Source organism: Tupaia chinensis, unplaced genomic scaffold (genome assembly GCF_000334495.1).
Source record: "Tupaia chinensis unplaced genomic scaffold, TupChi_1.0 Scaffold145814_1, whole genome shotgun sequence".
NCBI classification, from domain to species: Eukaryota; Metazoa; Chordata; class Mammalia; order Scandentia; family Tupaiidae; genus Tupaia; species Tupaia belangeri.
The window spans coordinates 1,682,977-1,709,700 of NW_006205672.1; the positions used below are offsets into that span (position 1 = coordinate 1,682,977).

The following is a 26,724-nucleotide window of genomic DNA, read 5'->3' on the forward strand; positions in this document are numbered from 1 at the left end:
CCTTTGATTGCCCCCCGCCCCCCGCCTTTTTTTTGGTTGTTTTTGCCATAGGGTACATGCGCTCATTGGCTAGGGTCAGAGACAATGAGAGGGAAAGTGAGAAATCACCCACAAAGGGGATGGCCACACCATGGTCCCTTGTCCTCGGATTTTGGGCTTGCATGCACATGCACCTAGAGCAGTTTTCAAATCACTAGGTCTAGGATTTGAACTGTGGTTGACCATGTGTGAGTCTAGTGCCCTAACCACTATACCATCTCCTGGCCCCTCTTCTCCCTGTTTTTTTAAGTTTATTCATTTCTTCCAGGACTGAGAGAAACAGAGATAGACAGCACCCTCCAGCAGGGTCTTGACCCTGTGATCCACTCTCAGAATTCATTCAGCCTTATATAATGGACATGTGTGGATCTGGTGCACTTAGGAGTTCTCTGGACATGAATCTGGAACCTTTCTATGTGAGTCAACCTTGCAAAAGTATTTCATTTTACTGCTGCACCACCACATGGCCCCTATCCCTTTTTGATCTGTATGTCTTACTTTTCGTTCCTTGCATTTTTGTACAGGCTAGAACTTCTTGCATATAGAGTAAGTGATGAGAATGGACATTCTGGCCTAGTTCATGGTCTTTGGGAGAAAGCATTGCTTTTCATCATTGGTATAATGTTAGCTGGGTAGGGCTTTATTTTGTTTGTTTTTTGTTTTTTAGATTATTTTATCAAATTGAGGATGGTTTCCTCATTTCTATTTTCCTGACAGTTTTTTTTTTAATCAATGGGTATTGATTCTATTTTTAAAAACTGACTGCATTTTAAAAATTTAATTTTGTCAATTATTATCTTTTTTTTTTTCAATTTGCCATAGGGCATATGTGCTCATCAGAAAAAGAGAGAAACAAGTCGCCAGGTCCAGTACTCAAGCCATTGTTGGCCATTTGGGAGCCTAGCACTTCAACTACCAGGCTACCTGCTGGGCTCCTCGGTGTTGACTCTTATCACATGCATATTGGGTTTTATGACCATGTGATGTTTTTTCTTCTTTAAGTCTGTTATGGTAGATTTAATTCATTGATTAACATACATTGAGTCAGACCGCATCCCTGGAATAAAAGTCATTTTTATATATTGTTAACTTCTGTTTGCTAATATTTTACTGAGTATTTTTTAAAGAATATTAAATTAAATTAATTAATTTATTTAAATTGACCAGAGATGGACAAAGTGAGAGAGTGAGAGAGAGAGAGAGAGAGAGGGAAAGTGAGAAAGCAAGCCATATGGGAGTCCAGCACCCTTATCCACCACACCACCTGCTGACCCTCATTGAGTATTTTTATATCTGTTTCCATGAGGGATATTGGCCTCTAGGTTTGTTTTGTGTCTTAACTGTCTTTACCTTGTTTTGCTTTTAGAGTAATAGTTTCATAAATGAGTTGAGAGATATCTCCTGCCTCAGCTGTCTTCTAGAAGAGATTATGGAGAATCAGTTATCTATCTGTCTGTCTGTCTGTCTATCTGTTTATTCACTCATTCATTCGAGGCTTTTGCTATTGGGTGCATGTGCTCACCAGAGAAACAGAAAGTGAGAAATCACCCCCCCCAGCCACCAGGTCCAGGACTTGAACTGTGGTCAACTACATGGGAGTCCAGCGACATTGCCATTACACCAACTGCTGGTCCTAATCTTTTTATTAAAAAAATAATTATTTATTAAATTTTATTTATTATTATTTTTGAATTTGACCAGAGTGAGACACAGAGAGAGAAAAAGGGAAAGTGAGAAAGCAAGCTGCCAGGTCCAGGACTCGAATTGTAGTTGGTTATGTGGGAATCTAGTGCCTCAACCACCACACCACCTGCTAGCCCAAGTGTTAAGTTACTTTTATTTATTTACTTTTTTTTTTTTTTTGGAGAGGTTTTTGCAATAGGGCACATGCACTCACCAGAAAGACAGAGAGAGAGACAGAGAGACAGAAAGTAAGAAATCACCCCCAGGGGGGTTGACCATGCCCAAATCTCTTCTCCTCTATTCTCCTCTGGGGATCTTGGGCGCACACTTGTGCCCGATGTGAGTTTAAGCCACCAGTCCTGGGACTCGAACTGCAGTTGACTACATGGGAGTGCAGCGACATAGCCATTACGTCAATTATTTATTTATTTTAGAGAGATTTTTGCCATAGGGTCCAAGTGTTAAGTTATTTTTATTTATTTATTTTTTTAAGAGAGATTTTTGCTATGGGGCGCATGCACTCGCTGGACAGGCAGAGAGAGTCAGAGAGGTAGAATGCAAGAAATCATCTCCCAGGGGGGATGATCATGCTGCAGTCTCTTCCCCTCTGTTCTCCTTATGAATTTTAAGCTGCCGGGTCTGGGACTCGAACCACGGTCGACTATGTGGGAGTTCAGTGATGTAACCCTTGTGCCATCTGCTGGTTCCATGTTATTTTTAAATGTGGTATATTTCAACAGTGAAGTTGTCTCGGCCTGTATATGGCTTTTTGGGGCATTTTAAAATCATAGATTCAATTGCCTTCACAATTATATGACTAGTCAAATGATCTGTTTTGTGTTGAGTCAGTTGTAGTTTGTGTTTTTTTTTTTTTTGAGGAATTGTCCATTTTGTCTAAATTGACAAATTTATGTTTGTAAATTATAATATTCTTAGTATTTTCCTCTTTTTTTTGAGAGCTTCTTGCTCTAGGGTACATATACTCGCCAGAGAAACAGATGCAGACAGACAGAAAGCAAGAGATCATCCCTCGAGGATAATGGCCACAATGCAGTCCTTTGTCCTCCATCCTCCTCTTGGGATTTTGGTTATGCATGCATATGCATTTGGCATGAGTTTCAAGGTACTGGGTCCAGGACTTCAACTGCGGTCTACCATGTGGCAATCCAGTGATGTAACCATCACACCATCTCCTGGTCTCAGCATGCCCTTGTTTTGTAATGCATTCAGGGTCTGTAGTGGTATCCCTGTTTTTATTCCCAATATTGGTAGTTTTTAACCTTTTTTTTTTTCCTCTGTTGCTAGAGGTTAGTCAATTTTATCAATTTTTTTAAAGAGCCAGGCCATATCATCCCAGATGTGCCTCATCTCATCTGAACTAAGAAGCTAAGCAAGGTCAGGCCTGGTTGATACTTGGAAGAGCCAGCTCTTTACTTGACTGATTTTATTTATTGTTTTTCTGTTTTCAAAATAATTGATTTTTTCCTCTATTATTTCCTTCTGCTTCCTCTGGGTTTTTACTTTTGTTTGTTCTTCCTAGGTTTTTGAGATGGGAGCTTAGATACTTGATTTTAATTTTCCTAGTTTCTTTAAAATTTTTTTTCAAGAAATGATCTAATGTTTTATTTCCTATACCCTAGTTATAAAGTTTAGAGCAGAATTTCAGCATTAAATACTGACACATACCAGTTTCAGATATTTATTAACCAGTGTAAATCTGAACACTTCAAAATTATTTCATGCATTTAGAGGAGAACTGTTTCCTGGTTAAGTGGAAAATTATGCAGATGGCTTCTGGAAGACCTTCATTATGAGCAGCTTTATAAGTGAAACATTTCATTTAGAAGTCTGGACCTTCTTTCTTCAGTTCGCTGGAATCCACGTTCACTGAGTAAAAGTTGTATTGATCATCGGGACCCAGTTTGTTCCAGGGTTCAGGGTTATTCTTTCCCTCCCAAGAGACATTGGGATTGAACATTGCCAAACGCATGAGATACAGTGCTACTCCAGTACTTCCAGCTCCAATAAATATAAGAAGGGGAATCAAACTTGGATGCTTCTTGGCCTGGCTCAGGATTGGCAGAGCATTTTTATGGTGGAGGACTCCAGTACAAAAGCAGAGAACAAATCTACCAGGCCAGAGACTAAAAACTCCCCGCACAGAGGTTGAGTGGATGCCCAAAGTCACCTCTTTAAAAAAAACTTTTTTAAGAATTATTTTATTTAGCTTTATTATCTGTTTATTTTAATTTGACCAGAGAGGGGCAGAGAGAGAGAGAGAGAAAGAGAAAGTGAGAAAGCAAACCACCAGGTCTGGTACTCGAATCACATTTGGCCATGTGGGAGTCTAGCACCCTTAACCACCACGCCACCTGCTGGCCCTGATTTTTCCTATTTCCTAACATAACCATCTTAGTACTGTAAGTTCCTCTATGAGTACAGTTTCACTTATGTGTGACAACTTTGCTATTTTTATTTGTATTTAGCTCAGTATTTTATTTTTAATTATTTTTACTTTATTTATTTATTTATTTATTTAAATTCAAGCAGAGAGGGACAGAGAGAGAGAAAGTGAGAAAACAAGCCATCAGGTCCAGGACTCAAACCATTGGTCGGAGGCCATTGTGGGAGTCCAGCACCCTTAACCAGCCACACCACCTGTCGGCCCCTAGTTCAGAATGTTTTTAAATTTCCTTTGAGATGATCTCTTTGACCCATTGATTATTATTATTTTTAGTTTGCTGTAGGGCACATGCATTTGCTGGAGAGAGTCAGACTTAAGAGAGAGGGAGAGAGAAAGGGAGAAATCACCCCAAAGGAGTGATGACTACTTCACAAGCCCTTCTCCATTCTCCTCATAGGATTTGGGGCAGGCACGCACATGCACACTGACATGATTTTCTTTCTTTTTTTTTGAGAGATATTTTTACTATAGGGCGCATGTGCTTGCCAGAGAAAAAGAGAGAGACAGTAAGTGAGGAATTACCACCCAGGGTTGATGGCCATGGTATGGTCCCTGCTCCCATTCTCCTCTGGGGATTTTGGGCACACACGTACATGCACCTGGCATGAATTTTAAGTTGCCAGGTCTGAAACTCAAACCACGCTTAGCCATGTGGGAGTCAAGAGACATAACCATTACGCCATCTGCTGGTCCCAGACTGGCGTGATTTTCAAGCTACCAGGTATAGGACTCGAACGCACAGTTGGCCATGTGGAACCCAGCCACCCTAACCTCCATGCCATCTCCTGGCCCAAGGCATTGATTATTTAGAATTATGTTGTTTCTAAGTGTGTAGAAATTTCCCTATTATCATTTGGTTATTGGTTTCTAGTTCGATTTATTTGTATTTGGAGATCACAATCTATATGTTTTCACTTGTTTTACTTGATTTTTTAAAAAAGATGTTTATTCTGAGAGAGAAGGAAGGAGAGAGAGACAGCCCCCCCCCAAAAGAGTCTATATGTCATAATCCACGCACACCCTCAGCCAGCCTGGATCATTGACACTTGTGTGCTTCCAGTATACAGGCTGGTCTTGGGATGTGAACCAGAGACCTCTGTGTTGTTCCAGTAGTGTTACTGCTAAGCCACTCTTTGGTCCTCAGTTCTTTTAATTTTGTCAAAGTTTCTTTTATGACCCAGGATATGGTATATCTTAGTATATGTTTCAGGGTCACTTGAAAAGAATGTTTATCTTCTGTTGTTGAGTGGACTGTTTCTGTAAAAGTTAATTAGACTCTGTTGATTGACGATGTTCATTTTTTCAGTACCTTTGCTCATTTTCTAATTGTTCTATCAATTGTTGGAGGTCGGTGTTCAATTATAATTGTTTTCTCCCCATCACTTCTCAGCCTTTTGGCTAACATCAAGTGTAGTATCATTGTTTTCTCCTTTATACATTATATGTTCTCTTTCAGAACTTAAGGGGCAAACAGGTGGTGTAGTGGTTATGCTACTGGTATCCCACATAGCTGATTGTGGTTTTGAGTCCCAGACCCAGTGGCCTGTGAGTGTGTGTCCAAGATCCTGGGAGGAGAGTGGAGAAGGATTGAGGCATAGCTATCCCCTGTGGGATGATTTCCCACTTTCTCTCTCACTGTTTCTGTCTCTCTCTCTGGCAAGTACACACTCCTTAAGGCAAAAATCTGTACCCCCCCCCCAAAAAAAAAACAACTTAAAAAATTAGTATGGCGCTTTCTTTTTGTATGTATTTTTTCTTTTTTCTTTTTTTTTTTTTGTGCCAGAAGGCATGTGTGCTTGTCAGAGAACACATCCCCCAGTGGGGAATGGTCATGCCTTAATCTGTATTCCCTGGTCCCATCAAGATTTTGGGTACACATGCACACATCTAGCATGTTTCTTAGGGAGCTGGAGCTAGGATTTGAACCATGGCTGGCCTTGTGGGATCTGTTTCTTAAAGCACAGTACTTAATTGCTGTACTACGAGGCTGGCCCTTTACTGATAATTTGAAGTGAGGTTTTTGCTTGTAGGCAGCACATAGTCATGTCATATTTTTTATTATTTTTATTTAATTTGCTATAGGGAGTGTGTACTCGCCAAAGAGAGAGAGAGAAAGAGACAGAAAATGAGAAAGCAGCTCCTTCAGGGCAAATGACCATGCTGCAACTCCTTCTTCTTTCTCTTGGGATTTTGAGCTTGCATGTACACACACACACGCTGTGTCTGGGGCTGGGACCATGTAGTTGACCATGTGAAATCCAACTGCTTAACTACCATACCATGGCTAGCCCAGTTGTGTCATTTTTTAAAATTTGCTCTGCCAATTTGTCTTTTAATGAGTATATTTAGACCATTACATTGAATAAAAGTATTGATGTGTTAGGACTTAAGTTTTTTATTTTATTTTGCTTTCTGTTTTCTAATCATAAATATATATATATATATATATACACTTCATTCAAATAACATACTTTCTATAGGTTATTTGAACTTTTTTTTTAGAGGTTTTGTCTTAGGGCACATGTGCTCTCCAGAGAGAGAGACAGAGACAGAGACAGAGACAGACAGTGAGAGGGAGAGGGAGAAATCACCCAGGGGAGATGATCACACTGCAATCTCTTCGCCTCCTGGAATCTTGGGCATGCATACACACACACACACACAGCATGATTCTTAAGCCACAGGGTCTAGGACTTGAACCATAGTTGGCCATGTAGGAATCCAGAGACATAACTGCTAGCCATCTGCTGGCCCCCATTTGAGCATTTTTTTATTTGAACATTTTTTAGCATTTCAGGAAATGTTTAGAAAGAAACTGATAAATTAAAAAAAATAATAATTATTTAATTTTATTTGTTATTATTATTTATCTCTTAATTTGACCAGAGAGAGACACAGAGAGAGAGAAAGGTAAAGTGAGAAAGCAAACCAGGTCCAGGACCTGAATTGCAGTTGGCCATGTGGGAATACAGTGCCTTAACCACTGTGTCATCTGCCAGCCCTTAGAATATAGAAATATAGAAAAAAACCAAAAACAACTCATGACTTTTCTGACAAGCCAATACATAATAGAAGGCTTGGTATTCTTCTTTTCTTTTCTTTCTTTTTTTTTTTGGAGAGGTTTTTGCTATAGGGCGCTTGCATTCGCCAGAAAGGCAGAGAGGGACAGACAGAAAGCGAGAAATCATCCCCTGGGGGTATGGCCACACTGCAAGGTCCGGGATTCAAACCACGATCGACTACATGGGAGTCCAGCGACATAGCCATTACGCTAACTGTTGGTCCCGGTATTCTTTTTAAAAAGAATTATTTATCCCGGACTTGGTGGCTTAAACTCACGCCAGGTGCATGTGCGTGTGTGCCTAAGATCCCAAGAGGAGAATGAAGGAGAAGGGATTGCAGTGTGGCCATCCCCTTGGGGATGATTTCTCTCTTTCTGTCTCTCTTTCTCTTTCTGGTGAGTGCACGTACCCTATAGCGAAAGCCTCTCCAAAAATAAAGAAAGAAAGAAAGAAAGAAAGAATTATTTATATATTTAATTCTATTTGTTGTTATTATTTTTTAATTTGACCAGAGAGAGACAGAGAGACAAAGGTAAAGTGAGAATTCAAGCCACCAGGTCCGGGACTTGAACCGTGGTCAGCCATGTGGAAATCCAGCACCTTTACCTACCACACCACCTGCTGGGCCCTTAGTATTTTTTTTTAATACTGATAGAGCTTACAAATTTATAGAAAAAGACATTATTTGACATAGAAATATCAAATATAAGAAAAGTCAACTATTTTAGATGAATCAAGTATAAAAAGAAACATAATGCAAATGAAAACAAATATACCTTTTTTACCTGTCAGGTTTGGTAACAGGAAAAATAATATCTAGTGCTGGTGAGGGAAATAAGTACTCTCATACCTATCAGTGGGAACATAAATTGTAGCAGCTTTTTGGAATGTAATTTAACAGTATCCAGCAAAATTTTCAATGCTTGTATGCTCGGACATAGTGAATTCCACCTGTAGGGATCTATCCTAAATAGCAAGAAAAGTTAAAGCTGTATGTAAATATTCTTAGAGCATTATTTACAACAGTAAAACATAGAAAAGAGCCTGATGTCAGTCTATTGGAAATTGGCTGAATAAAATATGACACATTTAGACGATGTGAATGAAGCAAAGAAAAAAAAAAGAATGAAGTGTATATATGTATGTGATTTTGAGTGTGTGTAGATAGAAATACATGATGTATATTTATGTTTTAGGTTTTTGCCATAGGGTATGTGTGCTCATGGAGAGACATCGAAATAGTGAGAGGGAAAGTGAGAAATCACCCCCCAGGAGGAATGGCCACACCGCAATCCCTTCTCCTCCGACTTTGGGCACACAACATATGTGCCTGGTATGATTTTTCAGGCCATTGCGTCCAGGACTTGAACCATGGTTGGCCATGTTGGATCCCAGCGCCTTAACCGCCATGCTATCACTGACCCCATGATGTATTTAAATGACACGAAAATCAGGATTCCTTGTTTTTAGAGATATTTTTGCTATAGGGCATGTGCCCTCACCAGAGACACAGAAAGTGAGAAATGACCCACCAGGGGGATAACTATGCCACAATCCCTTCTCCTCTCAGGATTTTGGCCATGCATGCACACACACTCAGGTTGTTTTAAGCTGCTGGGTCCGGGACTCGAACTGTGGTCGACTATGTAGGAGTCCTGTGATGTAACCATTATACATACCATCTGCTGGTCTCATCTTTTTTTTTTTTTTTTTTAAAGAATTGTTTATTTGATTTTATTTATCACCATCATTTTTTCCCCTTCAATTTGCTATGTGGCACATGTACGCACCAGAGAGAAAGAGAGAGAGAAAGTGAGAAACCAAGTCACCAGGTCCAGGACTTGACCCATGGTTGGCTATGTGGAAGTCCAGTGCCTTAACCACCATGCCACCTGATGGTCCCAAACATTTGTGTTTTCAGGCAAACTACTGAGATTGTATACATTGCTTGTGCCTTTGTTTCAGCCAATTTTTTTGTTTGTTTTTTTTGGAGAGATTTTCACTGTAGGGCGCGTGCGCTCGCCAGACAGACAGAGAGAGACATAGAGACAGAAAGCGAGAAATCACCCCCCAGGGGGGATGGTCACGCCGCAATCCCTTCTCCTCCATTCTCCTCTCGGGATCTTGGGCACGCACGCACACACGCCCGGTGTGAGTTTTAAGCCACCGGGTCCGGGACACGAACTGCGGTCGACTATGTGGGAGTCCAGAGACATAGCCATTACGCTAACTGCTGGTTCCCTGTTTCAGCCAATTTTATTAATATTGATGAGAATTAACTCCTCCCCTTTGTTCTTTTTTTAAGTTATTATTCAGCATTGAAAAGTAAGTTTATTTAACTGTACTCAGCTCATAATACAGCAAATAAGTGAACAGAATAATAATGACATACAGCCTGTTTAGTGAACTGGCCAGAGAGATTTGGTCAAAGAAAGGTGGCAGAACTTTTTTTTTTTGAGAGGTTTTTGCTATAAGGCGTGTGGGCTCACCAGAAAGACAGAGACAGAGAGACAGAAAGTGAGAAATCACCCCCCAGGGGGATGGCCACACCGCAATTCCTTCTCCATTCTTCTCTTGGGATCTTGGGCACGCACGCACACAAGCCCGACATGAGTCTAAGACACCGAGTCTTGGACTTGAACCACAGTCGACTACATGGGAGTCCAGCGACATAGCCATTACGCTAACTGCTGGTCCCAAGGCAGCAGAACTTTTGTCCTTTAAGAATTAGAACTGAGGGACTCCATGATCATTTGGTATCCTTTCAATGTCATAGCTGTGGTTAGAAATGTACATGATAGGAACTCCTGGGATCTTCCAGATTCTTCCTCAATGTTATAGCTGTGGTTAGGAATATACGTGATAGGAACTCCTGGGATTTTTCCGGATTCTTCGTTCAATGTCTTGGTCAACCGTGGCCACAATGTAACACTTGTGATGAGTTACCCTTTATACTAAGCAGGTTCCTTTTTGTGTGCATGGTAATTGTTCAAATCTTGAATCTTTGGTGATCCTAGAGCCACTTGATACTTTTGCCCTAATTTCTCAATTTCAGCCATTACACAGTAAGTTATACCAGGGATACACTTGGCATACAGACAGTCCATCATTGACTGCACTAAGTCCAATTTGTCTTTAATAGAAAAGTTGATAAAGTTGGTATCAACCAGGATGTGGTAAGGTGGACCCAGCTGTGTATTATATTGGAAGAATAAGCATGAAGGGTATTGGGGGATGTCTCTTTCCTTTAACATGCTGGGATCTTTCTTTTCTTTAATCTATCCTTTTTTTAAGCCTCTGATCTCTGAGACTAAGCATTCCCTTCATGGTCGCATACTTCCTTGTTTTCTTTGTTTTTTTTTCCCATGCTCATGTCATACTCTTGCTTCTTCTGGAATCTCCTCCCCTTTGTTCTTTACATCTTCCTTTCCTTCTTTCTTCATGACAGAGTACATGCACGTCAGAGAGAAGAGCACCTTCCACAGGGTTCAGTCACACCATTATTTTCTTCCTCTGGTTCTCTTAGGCACTCTTGTACATTTCGGCATGTTTCAGGTTGACTAGTCTGGGGATTTGAACTGTGGTTGTTGTGTGGGATCCAGCTTCTCTTGAGCTGAGCATTCATGGAGCTGGCCAAGCACCTCCTTTATAAAAATGTGTACTTTTCTTTTTTCCTGACAGAAATGTCAGCAGATGTACCATCACTAGGTCCAGCCATAGCCTCTGGAAACCCTGGATCTGGAATTCAAGGTGGAGGAGCCATTGTCCAAAGAGCTATTAAGCGGCGACCAGGGTGAGTTTGAGTATAATGTGTCTTGAATGTCTCACCTAAAAACACTTGGATATGCCTGACCTTCTTACTTTAACTGGTAACTAACTATCCTAGTGTCTTAGAAGTTTACTTAGTCCCAGGATTTTTCCTTAAGCAGAATTGATTTTTTTTAAAAGAAGTTTTTGCCTTAGGACACGTCCTTGCTGGAGAAAAAGGGGCAGAGACAGTGAGAGGGAAAATGGAAAATCACCCCCTGGGGAGATGGTCATGCCACAGTTCCTTTTCCTCTGTTCTCTTCCTGGGATCTTGGGCACTCATATACATGTACCTGGCGTGTTTCAACCACTGGGCCTGGGACTTGAACTGAATGTAGTTCACCATGTGAGGGTCGAGCAATGTAACCATTGTGCCACCTGCTAGCCCCCAGAATTAATATTTTTATCTGTTTCTTTCTTTCTTTTCTTTTTTTTTTTTAATTGCCAGAGGGGGTGTGCACTTTCCAGAGAGAGGAAGAGAAAGAGAATACACTCCCCACTGTGACGTGGTCATGCCACAGTCCTTTTTTACTCCATCCTGTCAGATTTAAGGCATGTACTTACGCAGTCCAGATGTGTTTCACAAGCCACTGGGGCTAGGATTCAAACCATAGTCAGCCATGTGCGATCCAGCTCCTGATACCTTGCCCATAACCTATGCACTATGGGGCTTGGAATAGTATCTAAGTTTCTTATAAGTAGATTTGTTTTTATTTTTGTTTTTTAGCCAAAAAGCTATAAAATAGAGACCTGTGGCTAAGCCTAGAGATTTTACCTTTGCTGAAAAAATTGTTCTTTGCTTTTTATCTGTAGTAAGCTTTTCATCTCTATTTTCAAAATCATCTTGGTAGGATTTTTTTTCTTTCTGAGTTTCAAAAATGCTGAGCTCTAGATATTTCCCTTCTGAGCTATTGACGTATTATTTGTTCTGGAATGCAGTCTATTCAGTTTGAAAAGTATTTATTAAATGCCTAAATTAGGGCCAGCCTGTGGTTGGCTGGATCTCACATGGCCAACTGTACATTTCAAGTCCCAGGCCCTGGGCCTTTGAAAAACAAGCCATGTGTATGTGCATGTATGCTCAGAATCCCTAAATGAAGAAGGGATTGTGCTGTGATCATGCCCCAGGGGAGTGTTTTACTTTCCTTCTCTTTTCTCTCTGTCTCCAGGGAGCACATATGCTCTCTGACAGTTTATAAAAAATAAATACTGATTACTTATAAAATATAAAGATAAGTAAAACATAGTTTTTATCTCCACATTGCTTATGTTCTGATAGAGATAATCATACCCATAATGTTTTTAATTGCCAGAGGTTATGTGCACTAGTGACTGGGAAAGGTCAGGGGGTGGCAGGAAGCACTCACCAGTGGGGCATGATCATACTGCCATCTCTCTCTTTCATTTCTCCATCCTGTTGGAATTTGAGACATGCACACAAATGTGCCTGGCATATCTTTTGAACTACTCAGGTTGGGTTTTACATCGTGGTTGGCCATGTAGACTTAATACTCCTAACCACTAAGATGTAATTATTATTTTTAAATTTGCTATAGGACATGTGTGCCTACCAGAGAGAGAGAGAGAGAGAGAGAGAGAGAAAACATGAGAAAGCAAGCTGCTAGGTCTGGGACTAGGACTGTGGGCGGTCATTTGAGAATCCAGTGCCTTAGTCACCATGATACCTGCTGGCCCCTATTGCTAATAATTTAACAGGCCTTTACGTTTTGTCCCACCAGTAGTAATATAAGAGTGATTCTCAAGTTAAGTGCTAATAATTTGAGTAACATATTAAGATTTGCTATATCCCTGGGAGCTTTATACATTTTAATTCATTTACTGAAGTATAGAGTAAATAGTAAGATTCTAAAGCGAATGTGGCAAATTAGAGCCCAGTGTCTCTCTTTTTTTTTTTTCCTTGGCGAGGTTTATTTCTATAGAATGAGTGTGCTCGCCAGAAAGAGAGAGACAGAGAGACAGAAAGCAAGAAATCACCCCCCGGGGGAATGGCCATGCCATAATCCCTTCTCCTTCATTCTCCTCTCAGGATCTTGGGCACGCATGCACATATGCCTGGTGTGAATCTAAGCCACCGGGTCTGGGACTTGAACCACGGTCAGCTATGTGGGAGTTCAGTGACATAGCCATTATGCTAACTGCTGGTCCCAAAATGCTTACATCTTTTAATAGCCAGCATTCTCTTAGATCTGCAGTTGGGCTCAACACATTCAAGCCTCAGCACAATCTTCTTTGTAGTTTTTGCCCTTTTCCGGAAAATAGGCTTAGTCTGTCCACCATAGCCACTCTGCTTCCTGTCGTAACGCCGCTGTCCCTAAGCATACAGAGAATCCTTGCCTTTTTTTGTACTGTGTCACTTCATGAGGCTGGGGCTTGCCACACTTCTTACAGGAGGTCTGGCAGGTTTTAGGGACGTTCACCGTGCTTGCGGGCCTGCTGTCTGCACAGAAAACTTTCTCACTTTTTATATCTCTCTCTCCCCACCTCCCTCTGTGGTCAAATTAAAATAAATTAAAAAATAAAGATAAATAAATAATTATTAAAAAATAATGCTTCAATACACTTCTTTGTACTTTTTTTTCAGGTGTTTTTAGGAGAGTTTTTTTTTTTTTTTTTTTTTTAATTTGCTTTAGGGCATGTGCACCCACTGGAGAAAGAAGGACAGAGAAATAGAGAAAAAGGGAGAAAACACCCTCAGTGTGTGTGGGGAGCAGGTGACCATGCACAATTCTCTCTCCTTCTTTCTTCTCTGGGACTTTGCATATATTCCTGGTGCATTTTTCCAAGACACCCAGTCCAGGACTTGAACCAGTTAGTCAGCCATGTGGGATCCAACAATCTTAACCATCATGCCATAGGCTCGCCCTAGGATAGAGTCTTTTCTTTTTTTAAGAGGGATTATTTGCTATGGAGCATATGCGCTCATCAGAAAGACAAAGAGAGACAAAAAGTGAGAAATCACCACCTAGGGGGATGGCTGTGCCCCAGTCCCTTCTCCTCCATTCTCCTCTAGGGAGCTTAGGCACCACACACACACATGTGCCCAGTGAGAGTTTAAGCCACCAGATCTGGGACTCAAACCATGATCAACAATGTGGGAGTCCATCCACGTAATCATTACGCCGTTTGCTGGCTGTTGATGGTGGCTTTTTACACTGCTTTAAATTTTATTTATTTCTTCTTCAGTTTGAGAAGAAGAAATAGAGAGAGAGAGAGAAAGCCACCAGGTCCGGGACTTAAACCACAGTCAGTCATGTGGGAGTCCAGCACTTTAACCACCATGCCACCTGCTGGCCCCAGAATTCTGAAAAGTGGAGTTTTTTGGTAGACACATAGGATTTTTTTTTTTTTTTGAGAGGTTTTCGCTATAGGGCGTGTGCGCTCACCAGAAAGAAAGAAAGAGACAGACAGAAAACGAGAAATCACCCCTCGGGGGACATTACCATGCCGCAATCCCTTCTCCATTCTCCTCTCGGGATCCTGGACATGCACGCACATGCGCCCCAGCATGTGTTTAAGCTGCCAGGTCCGGGACTCAAACCGTGGTCGACTACATTGGAGTCCAGTGACATAGTCATTACGCTAACTGCTGGTCCTGATACATAGGATTTTGGTAAGTGATCAGGAACTTCAGGAAGGAGAAAGAAGAATGGAAACTTTCAGAATTGATGTCATATACTTCAGATGCAGCTCATGTAGAGGTCCTTCATATCAGATTATCCTACTAGTAGAGATGCGAAGAGTGATGACTAGATTAAGGTGGTAACATGAGCACCATTTTAGTTTAACAGACTATAGAGATTAATAGGAGATTGGCTTATCCTATTACCTATTATTCTTTCTAATCTGCAGAAATGAAAGTCACATCTGTTTTCAGTGACTATCTGTAGCTGGTAGATTTTCATCCTCACATGGCACTTTACTAATTCTCATTTTATTTCTTTTTTGGCATTAAATTATTTAATTATGATTAAACCCATTTCCAATACTGCCTGCTTGATTTTGGGCCCCAGGAGTGGGACATGGCCATGGACAGACAGACAGCCCCCATGCACCAAGTAGCAGGTCCCAAACCCTCTCATTCCTTCTTGGTAGCCACTTTCCACATGGCAGCCAGGACATGGCTTAGCTCCTTGTGCTTCCATTTGATGCAGATGTACATCCCCAACCTTTTCCTGATGAACTTGAGGGCCTGCTTGTCCTTAGAGACTTTAAATAGCTTCATGGCACACCATTCTTAGTGGACAGAGTCACATACCTCCTGGACAATATTGTGCATAAACTTGGTTTGCTTGGTGAGGTGCCCATGGTGGTGGCTGTGTCTTGGTTTGCTCACATTCTTGGTCATTTTGTGGCCCTTGTTGAGGTCTACAGCCATAGGGTAGCACAGAGCCTTGGCTGCAGCTCTCCAGTGGCAGCTGTGGCAGAACAGAAGGTCATTGTCACCTTTTCTAATGTTCATATTTGTCTAGGCAAAGGAGCCCTTTGAGGACAAGGTTCTTGCGTTTACCTCACTGTGTCCTGAATGTAGCATATATGACAAGTTTATTAAATGAGTGAAAGAACGGAGTAATATCTAACTCTTTTAGGTCTTAAAGTCACTCCCTTATATAACATTGCTGTTTTGAAATGTGTTTCAGAGAGCTAGTAATACAATTTAGAGTAGACCTTAGAAATGAAAAATGGAACTGAATTATTCATCTTAACGATTTTCTTATTCTGAGTGGACCTCCATTCCTTTCATGGAGGATACAAAACTTCGTAAAGGTGGAATGCCCCCCTAGTAAAATATTACAATAACATTGATATACTTTTTTTTATTGGCCAACTCTTTTGCTCTGTTTGGCACTGTGATGAAGAGGTAACATGGTTTTAACTTCTGTCCGCTTGCTTTTTTCTTTCCTTCATTTAAGTAGATGTACAGGTAGCTTGTGTTGAAAAAATTTAATTTCTTAATGTTCTGTATTATCAATAGACTTAAAATATTTATTATTGTCTTTATCTAGGATGGAGTTTGATGATGATGGTGAAGGAAACAGTAAATATTTGAGGTAAGATTAGAAAAATTCTCTTCAGACTTCTGTATTAATAGTTAGTTTATGATCTTTATACTTCTGACTTACTATATTTTTGTCCTTAGAGCTAAGGGGGAGAGTGCTTTATTCTAAGATTGTAAATTTTCATATTATATCCCAGAATTTGAAGCATTGTGTTAATAACTCCAGAGGAAAGACCTTTGTGAGAAAGGTACATAAAGGTTACACAAACTTCTGTATCAGTTAGCTACCACTTCATGGCTTAAAAGAAACAATAATTTATTATTTCTCACAATTCTGTGAATTGGCTCTTTGGTTTATTCTGCTAAGTTTGTCCAGACTCACTGGTAAGACTAAATTCAGCTGGTTGGGAAGCTGAGAACTGAACTTAGCTGGGATGACTGGGCATCTCTCTCTATGTGGTTTTTTTATTTTTAAGGAGACCAGACTCAGTTTCTGCATATGATGATGGCTACAATTGAAAGGTCAAATCTCATTGTGCAAGTGCTCATATGATGTTTGCTACTGGCCAGTTGGCCAAAGTAAGTCTTATTCTAAGTCAGTGAGGGGTGGAGACTACCCAGGTAGTGGGTATTGGGAGGTATAATGTGTTCGGAGGTCTTTAATGTATTGCTCTGTCATACTGTCTGATATTTGTTGACTCCTATAAGTAACAGGAATTATAGTTTGTCTTCTTGAGTAATGAATATTCTGGAGTATTGAAAGTAAAATGTTCATTTTGAGTGGACTTCCATTTAGTATCTTGATCTCAGAAGGGCTTCTTTCAGAAAAGGGCAATATTTTTGCTGAAGACCAATTGCTGGGCATGTTTAATAAGAAAAGTAGTAAGACTCAAAGAAAAGAACACAACTGGATTAGCAGGTGGCATGGTGGTTAAGGGGGCTGGAGCCCATATTGCCAGCTGTGTGGTTTGAGTCCTGGACCTGGTGACCAGGTGTATGTAGTGTGTGCTCAAAATCCCAAGAGGAGAATGGAAGGAGAAGGGATTATGGTGGTGAGGCCATCCCCTTGGGAGGTGCTTTCTCACTTTCTTTTCTTTTTCTTTCTTTCTTTCTTTTTTAATTTTTTTTTGGAGAGGTTTCTGCTGTAGGGCACGTGTGCTCGCCACACAGACACAGAGAGAGAGACAGAAAGCGAGAAATCACCCCCCAGGGGGGATGGCCACACTGCAATCCCTTCTCCTCCATTCTGTGTGATCTGGGGCAGGCACGCCCATGCGCCCGGCATGAGTATTAAGCCACCGGGTCCGGGACTCGAACCACAGTCGACTACGTGGGAGTCCAGCAACATAGCCATTACGCTAACTGCTGGTCCTCACTTTCCCTTCTCCTCTCTGTCTCTCTGTCAAGTACATGCACTCTATAACAACAACAACAAAAAAAATAGTTGAGATGAATGGAGTGAGTTTACTTGGTCAAAGAGATAAAGTACAGTGTTTAGGTCATAATTTAAAACCGTCCCTTAAAATTTGTGCATTGGGACCAGAAGTTTGCGTAATGGCTGTGTCGCTGGACTCCCATGTAGTCAACCACGATTTGAGTCCTGGACCCGGTGACTTAAACTCACGCCAGGTGCATGTGCGTGCATGCCCAAGATCCTGAGAGGAGATTGGAGGAGAAGGGATTGTGGGGTGGTCATCCCCCTGGGGGGTGATTTCTCACTTTCAGTCTCTTTCTCTCTTTATCTCTCTCTCTCTTTCTGGCAAGCACACGCGCCCTATAGCAAAAACCTCTCAAAAAAAAAAAAAAATCTGTGCATCAAAGAGAGCAATCAACAGAGTGAAAAGGCAGCCAGCCTATGACATTGGACAAACATACATGCAAGTCATATGCTTTATAAGGGATTAATAATCTTGAATGTATAAATAACTCCTACATCTCAACAGCAACAACAAACACTTGATTAAAAAGTGGGCAAAGGACTTAAACAGACATTTCTTGAAAGAAGAGATACAATGGTGAACAAACATATGAAAGTTGCTTAGTGTTACTGATCACTAGAGAAATACAAAGCAAAATTAGAATGAGATACCGTTTTACTGCTATTAGGATAACCACTATAAAAAATTAGAAAGTAGCAAGTGTTGGTGAGGATGTAGAGGAATTGGAATCCTCGTGCACTGTTGTTGATAGGAAGGTAAAATGGTGCAGCTTCTATGGCAAACATTATGGAGGTTCTTCAAAAAATTAAAAATAGAATTATTATTTGTATGACCTAGCAACCTGGCTTCTAGGCGTATATCCAAAAGAACTGAAGCTAGGTCTTGAAGAAATCTTTGCATACCCATGTTTGTTGTTGCATTATTCACAGTAGTCAAGAAGTGGAAACAACTGAAATGTCTTGTTAGTGGATGAATGAATAAAGAAAATGTAGTGGGTTAGCTAGGCTGCATGGTAGTTAATGAGCCTGGATCCTACATAGCCAACTATGTGGTTTGAGTCCTGGACCCGGTGGCCTGAAAAACATGCTGGGTTTGTGTGTTTGCCCAAAATCCTGAGAGGAGAATGAAGCAAAAGAAATTGTAACGTAGCCATATTCCCCTCCCCCCTCCTGTGGGGTGTTTTCTTACTTTCCCTCTCTGTGTCTCTCTCTGGAGAACATATGCACCCTATAGCAAATTAAAAAAAAAAATTCATTTATTATTATTTTTGGGACCTGCAGTTAGCATAATGGCTATGTTACTGAATTCCCATGTAGCCAACTGTGATTCAAGTCCCCGACCTGGTGGCTTAAACTCATGCCGGGCGCGTGTGCATGCATGCCCAAGATTCCGAGAGGAGAATGGAGGAGAAGGGATTGCGGCGTGGCTATTCACCCTGGGGGGTGATTTCTCGCTTTCTATCTCTCTGTCTCTCTGTCTTTCTGGCTACCGCATGTGCCCTATAGCAAAAACCTCTCCAAAATAAAAAAGTAATTATTCATTTATTATTATTTAATTTGGTATAGGACACATGCACTCACCAGAGAGAGAAAATGAGAGCAAGCCACAAGGCCCAGGACTTGAATCACAGTGAGCCATGTGGAAGTCCAGCACCTTAACCACCATGCCACCTGATGGCCCCTATAGCAATTTTTTAAAAAAATTAAAAGAAAGAAAATGTGAGGTATATAAAATAAAATATTACTCAGTTCCTAAAAGGAAGAAAATCCTGTCATATGCCATAACACTGATGATCCTTGACATTACGCTAAGTGATTCTTTACATTATGCTGGATTATAAAAGAAATACTACACGATTTCACTTCTATGAGGTATCTAAAGTAGCCAGACTCTTTGAAACAGAAACTAGAATGGTTATTTCTAGGGGATATGAGAGGAAAAAGGTAAGAATGGTTTTAAGTGGATATAGAGTATCAGTTTTGCAAGATGAAAAATGTACAGCAATGTGAATATGGTTAATATTTCTGAACTGTACACTTAAAAATGGTTAAGACAGTAACATTTATGTTATTACCACAAGGAAAAAAAAAAAACAGAACTGTCTTTAACTTTGAGTTGTGTTGACAGGGCGGCCAGCTGTGTCCTCATGAGATCATTGTCTTTTTATACTGTGTCTAATAAATGTGGGTAATGGGAACATCTGAAACGTGATAAACCTTAGTCATGGGTTTTTTAAGTGCTATGAATGATGTTATCACCGATGCTTTTGGATGCTTTTTGAAACATGGGCTTTTTTAAAGAAAAGTTTATTTTGGGACCAGCAGTTAGCGTAATGGCTCTGTCGCTGGACTCCCACGTAGTCGACCGCGGTTTGCATCCCGGATCCGGTGGCTTAAACTCACGCCGGGTGCATGTGCATGTGTGCCCAAGATCCCAAGAGGAGAATGGAGGAGAAGGGATTGCGGCGTGGCCATCCCCCCTGGGGGTGATTTCTCGCTTTCTATCTCTCTGTCTCTCTCTGTTTGTCTGGCGAGCACACACGCCCTATAGCAAAAACCTCTCAAAAAAAAAAAAAAGAGAAAAGTTTATTTCTTCCACGGCTCAGGGGGAAGAGAGAGAAAGTTGGGAGAGTAGAAGGGAAGAAGGGGCATCCCCAGAAGGGTCTTCATGCTGTGGTCCACTCTCAGCTTCAACTAGCCAGGGTCACTTGCATACACATAAGTGTACCCCCTCCACATTGTACAGGGAGATCTCAGGACATGAATCTGGGACCTTCTCATGTAGACTCAGCATCGGGAGCATTGTATTCTCTTTTCACTACTATAGTGCCACCACAGCTGGCCCCATTGGCTTTTTTAATTGAATGTCTTACCCCTTTCTAGTTTTCATTTGAGTGAAATAGATAAAACAAATACAATGCTTTGAAATAATCCTTTTTTTTTGCCTCCTTCAGGTGTGATGACGATCAGATGTGTAATGATAAGGAGCGGTTTGCCAGGTAATGTAGTAGAGCATCATGATCCATGTTGTGGGACCAGGCAATCCAAGTATACTGGATTTTAATTTTGTCTGGATGAGAGTGACTTTTTCTGTTCCATGTCCTTCCTGTATTGAAAGTTGGTGCAACTTAATATAACTCCTTCATGTTCAGGTGACGTTGCTTCTTCTTTTTTAAAAACGTTTTGCTGTAGAGTGTGTGTGCTTACTAGAGAGAGATAGGGAAAGTGAGAAAGCATCCCCTAGAGGGGATGATCTCACCATAAACCTTTTCTTCTCTACTCTCCTCTTGGGATTTGGTTATGCATAAAAACATCCAGTGTGTTTTTCAAATCATCAGGCCCAGGACTCAAACCAGTACTCAGATCAGTGGGCCACATGAAATCCAACCTGCCTTAACTACTATGCCACCAGATGACTCAAGTGACATGGATTCTACCCAGTGGTATAATAGTTCCTCGGTACTATGAGAGATAGTTCCTAGTACCCTCCATGTATACCGAAATCCATGGATACTCAAGCCTTTGTCTAAAATGGCATAGTGTTTGCATATAACCAGTGCACATCCTTCTGTATACTTAAAATTATCCCCAGATTACTTACAAGTAATCTTAGCATTAGATTTAAGTAAAAAGGATAATATAGTGATAAACTTCTTCAGCATCACTCTTTTAGGGAGCCACGTCTTCTCTCATTTCATATTGCTGTGGCCTAGCTACATCCATGGTTTGTAGAATCTGCAAATGTGAAATATGTAGAATACCGAGGGCCAACTGCATATTTTATATAGTGTTATTCTGTGTATGTGCTATAATAATATCCTTGCTAGCTGTCCACAGAAACACAAACTATAGATTTCTTGATTGCATGTATTATTAAATGGGACTATAGAATCTATACAAATAATTTTTTTATTCTTTTAAAAAGTGACAATAGAGAAACAGTTTTTTGGAGACTGGATTTTGATTGCAGTAAAGTTAAATTTGTTTAAATTACTGGTCAGTATGATAAAATATACTTTGCTGGGCCAGCCAGTAGCATGGTAGTTAAGGTGGCTGGATCCCACATGGCCTACTGTGCAGTATGAGTCCCAGACCTGGAGGCTTGAGAAACAAACTGAGCACATGTGCATGAGTGTCCAAAATCCCATGAGGAGGATGGAGGAGAAAGGATTATAGCATGGCCATCCCCTCGAGGGTGCCTTTTCACTTTCCCTTGCTCTCTCTTTGAGGGTGCTTTTTTACTTTCTTTTTCTGTCTATCTCCGGTAAGCGTACTCACTGATAGCAATTTTTTTTTTAAACAGGAAAATTAAAAGAAAAATTTCACTTTTTTCCCTCTCCTTTTAAAGTAATTTTTGCCAGATAGTGCATATGCTCGCTAGAGAGAGAAACAGAGAGGGAGAGAGAGAGAGACAGGAAAAGCAAGAAAGCACCCTCCACCCCCGCCAGGGGGAATGGTCATGTCGTAACCCCTTTTCTCCTTTATTTCTTCCTTCTTTCAGGATTCTGGGCATACTTGCAGCAAACTCCTGTCATATATATATGTATATTTTTTTTTCTGAGAGTTTTTTGCTATAGGGCACATGCGCTCCTCGCCAGACCGAGAGAGACAGAGACAGAAAGCGAGAAATCACCCCCCAGGGGGGATGGCCACGTTGCAATCCATTCTCCTCTCGGGATCTTGGGCACGCACGCACATGCGCCCAGCTTGAGTTTAACCCACCAGGTTTGGAACTCGAACTGCAGTCAACTACATGGGAGTCCAGTGACACAGCCATTATGCTAACTGCTGGTCCCCACCTGTCATATTTTTTAAGCCACTGGGTCTGGGACTATAGCCATATGGTTGGCCATGTGAGAACTAGTTTCCTTAACCACTACATCACCAGTTGGCCCCTACTTTGTTTTGAAATTAATCAATAAATCCTTTCAACTCAGACATTGGTTGAAATTTTTAACAGTTTTTTTAGACATAAATATGTTTTAAATTCCTAAGAAGTAAATGATTTATTTTTGGATGATTTAGTTTGTTGCCACCTCAGAAAAATGAATAACCTTTTATTTAAAATTCTAGTATTTAGAGACCAGCATTTGGCATAATGGCTATGTTGCTGGACTCCCTTGTAGTGTTTAGAGTCCCAGACCCAGCAGCTTGAAACTCACGTTGGGCGTGTGTGCATATGTGCTCAAAATCCTGAGAGGGAAATGGAGGAGAAGGATTGTCGTGTGGCCATTCTTCCTGAAGGGTGATTTCTTTCTTTCTGTCTCTATGGCAACACCTGCACCCTATATCAAAAATCTCTCTTAAAAAAAATCTAATTTTAACTGAGCACTTAGTATTTAATTATTGCTTATGCTGCTTGTCTGGGACCATGCTTTGAGAACCATTGATATAGGGAGAGCTAAGATTTATCAGACATAGTAGTTTTTTTCTTTTTAATTTTTAGAAAGCAAAATGTAGCTTATTAAATAAAAGTGAAAGTATACTCCATGGAGGTAGGAATGGGCATGAGCAGAGAGAGAAAGAGTGGCTTAAAGGCCTATCAGGAATAGTTTTTTGGTTTTGGTTTTTAAAAAAATTATTTAATTTTACTTATTATTATTTTTTAATTTGCTGTAGGGCACATGTGCTTACCCAAGAGAAACAGAGAGAAGACAAGTGAGAAAGTGAGAAAGCAAGCTGGTAGTTTCAGGACTTGAATGGAGGTTGGCCATATGGGAGTCTGGCACCTTAACCACCATACCACCAATTGGCCCCAGGCATAGTAGTTTTAAACTACTCTGAAGCAGTAATAAGCCACCACAGGCTTGAATTAGAGTTTTATAGAAAATGTATTGTAGAGATATTTCTCTGGTAAAAATATATAGAACTGATTATAGAAAATGACCATAGTTAAGGAAATAGAATGTAGTTATTGAACCAGCAGGTGGCACGGTGGTTAGGATGCTAGACTCCCACAATGTCTACTGAGGTTCAAGTCTTGGACCTGGTGACTTGCTTTCCTACTTTCTCTGTCTTTCCCTGGTGAGCACACATGCCCTATAGCAAAGTTAAAAAAATAATAATAAAAAACAAAATACTTTTTAAAAAGGAAAAGAAAAAACTAGTACAGCTTTAAAATCATAAGGACCTGGACTAAAATGGTGGTGATGGCTGTAGGAAAAGAGTACGTTTAGAAGGTTTTTGGGGACCAGCAATTAGCGTAATGGCTATGTCACTGGACTCCCATGTAGTTGACCGCGGTTTGCATCCCGGAACACGTGGCTTAAAATTTACGCCAGGCGCATGTGCTTGTGTGCCCAAGATCCCGAGAGGAGAATGGAGGAGAAGGGATTGCAGCGTGGCCATCCCCCCTGAGGAGTAATATCTCGCTTTCTGTCTCTCTGTCTCTGTCTGGCAAGCACATGCACCCTATAGCAGAAACCTCTCCACAAAACAACAACAACAAAAAACTAGAAAGTTTTTGAAGAGTAATTTATTTATTTATTTTTAAATTTTAATTATTTTTTTGGAGAGGATTTTGCTACAGGGCACGTGTGCTCACCAGAGAGAAAGAGGGAAACAGAGAAACAGAAAGCCAGAAATCACCCCCCGGGGGGGATGGCCACGCCGCAATCCCTTCTCTTCCATTCTCTCGGGATCTTGGGCACGCACGCACACACACCCGGCATGAGTATAAACCACCAGGTCCGGGACTCAAGCCACGATTGGCTACATGGGAGTTCAGCGACATAGCCATTACCCTAATTGTTGGTCCCAAAGAGTAATTTATTTACCAAAGTTAATTGAAGTAGATTCTTATAAAGCTTTTAAGATATGAAGCATCTCTGAAGTGAGAAGTTAGTCATAGATATTTGGGAAATACTTTTTAAAACTGTATTTAAAAGTCAAGACATGGGGCCAGCAGATGATGTGGTAGTTACATCGCTGGACTCCCATGTGACTGACTGAGGTTCAAATCCTGGACTCTGTGGCTTAAAAATCAAGCTGGGCGCATGTGTGTACATGCTCAAAATCCCAGGAGAATGGAAGAGAAGGGATTGTGGCATGGCCCAGGAGTGGGTGTGTGGTGTGGTTTCTCACTTTCCCTCTCACTGTCTGTCTGTCTGTCTCTTGCTCTCTCCAGTGAGTGCACATGGTCTATGGCAAAAACTTCCAAAAAGAAAGTCAGGACATCACTTAGTATTAGTGGTGTAGGTTCACAGTCTCTTAACTAAAATTCCAAAAATCCATGAAAATGTGACCTGGAGACCCGCAGATGGTGTAATGGTTATCACTAGACTCCCACATGTCTGACTGTAGTTTGAGTCCTAGTGAAATCTGGTTGATTTCTCTGAGTGTATATGGGGCCAGCAGGTGGCGTGGTGGTTAAGGGTGCTGGACTCCTACATGGCTGACCATGGTTTGAGTCCCGGACCTGGTGGCTTGCTTTCTCACTTTCCCCTCTCTCTCTCTCTCTCTGTCCCTCTCTGGTCAAAATAAATAGATAGGTAGATAGATCAAAAGAAAACAAAAAACAAACCTCTCTGAGTGTATATACACACATGTTTCTCTATGTGTGTTTGTGTGTGTGTGTGTCAGATCATATTTGCAATTGCTTGTGTAACACTTTCATCTTTAATTTACTCTTCAATTTATTTCACTATAGAATAGCACATGTAAAGTCATTTTCTTTCCAGATTGGGAGCGGTACATGAGAATGATGTTTCTAGATCCCCTTGTTTGGTTCTTATTCAAAATCTGTGTCCTTGGTCTCTATAGAGATTGATTGACAAAATTCTTAGATCACATGAATTTATGTTATGTATTGGCCTTGCTTTTATGTTGACCTTTGTCTTGTAAGTTACTTTTGCTTTACCTTAGCAGATGCCTTTATAGAGTTATATGCAAGGTTTCTGCCCATATTTTCTTTCTCTACTTCTGTTCTCTGTGTCTATTTTGTTGTTTCCTTTTTGTCTCTTCTTTTCTCCTTTCTTTGCTTCCTTTTCCATTTACCCTTCCTTCTTTCCTTTTAATTTTAATTTTAGCTTAGTTCATTAATTCTGTTTTTAGGTCGGATGATGAGCAGAGCTCTGCGGATAAAGAGAGACTTGCCAGGTAGGAGAACAGTATCTTTAGCATGATGAAGCAGGTGATGCTGCTTTTTCTTCCCTTTTTCTCCTCTTTTCTTCCCCCTTTTTCCTTGTATTTTTCCTAATCTATGGCAAGAAAGGACAAGATTTTTTAGAAGTTTGGGTGTAACAACAACTTTGACTTTCCCATCAGAAAACGGGTGAGATAAGGGAACTTAGGAGTTTAAGAAATCACTATTAGTTTTAAGTTGTTTCTTTCCCACGTTACTCAGTACTAAGTTTTATAGAACAAAAAGCTTTTAGAAATAATGTATCTGTGCCAGTTGTTGTTTTAATAGGGAAATACTCTTTTTATCAGAAAACCAATAAATATATCTCTTTGCATTTAGTTCCCAGTGTTTAGGCCTTGGCATTTACTCCAAACCTATCTAAAAATCTTATTTTCCTAGTAGACTTACAGCCTAGATTACTATGTCACAGCAGAACTAGTGTTGTTTAAGTGACTGAATCCTTTCTTGTAGTTTCCCGGAACACTTAATTTAGCTACCTTGAAAATGAGTTTTTGGACTTCAGCATCAGATATCTGTCAGATACTAGGAAGATAGTTATGTTGAGTTTGAGAGTAGAATTTGACATGTCTCAGGCAAAGTAACTAAATATAGACTTAATAGTTTTCTTTCTTCCTCCTCTTCTTCTTCTTTTTTTTTTTAAAGTGTTTTTTGTCTTAGGGCATATGCGCTCACTGGAGAGAAAGGAAAAGGGAGAGAGATTGTAAGAGGGAAAGTGAGAAATCACCTCCCCAGAGGGGATGAATGGCCTCGCTGCAATCCCTTCTACTCCACTCACCTCCTGGGATCTTGGACAGACATGCAGCAGCAGTGCCCAGTGTGTGTTTCAAGCCATCAGGTCTGGAACTCGAACTGTGGTTGGCCATGTGGGAGTCCAGTGACATAACTGCTATGCCATCTGCTGGCCCCTAGTTTTCTTCCTTCTTTCTCCTCCCTTGTTTTTTTATATGACCCAGCTGATATGTAACTGCATCTAAATCAGAGTCACAAGCAATAACTGTCCCACTGAAGACAGTCTATCCACAGAACCATGAGATGTTCATGTTTGAAGCCACTAAGCTTTTTAAATTTATA

The 26,724-nt window shown here is 40.7% G+C and overlaps 1 protein-coding gene across 5 annotated transcripts in view; it reads left to right on the forward strand.

Moving 5' to 3' along the window:
- Window positions 1-26,724, forward strand: part of ARNT (aryl hydrocarbon receptor nuclear translocator) — a 100,299-nt gene that overhangs the window by 31,831 nt on the left and 41,744 nt on the right. For 2 of the 5 annotated variants that reach the window (XM_006168448.3, XM_006168450.3), the window contains exons 2-5: window positions 10,930-11,041; window positions 16,080-16,124; window positions 20,465-20,509; window positions 25,563-25,607. In XM_006168448.3, the coding sequence (XP_006168510.1) occupies window positions 10,930-11,041; window positions 16,080-16,124; window positions 20,465-20,509; window positions 25,563-25,607 (247 nt within the window). Of the gene's footprint in view, window positions 1-309; window positions 456-10,929; window positions 11,042-16,079; window positions 16,125-20,464; window positions 20,510-25,562; window positions 25,608-26,724 lie in introns of those variants that run through there. The other 3 variants (XM_006168449.3, XM_006168452.3, XM_006168451.3) reach the window with 2 other exon arrangements.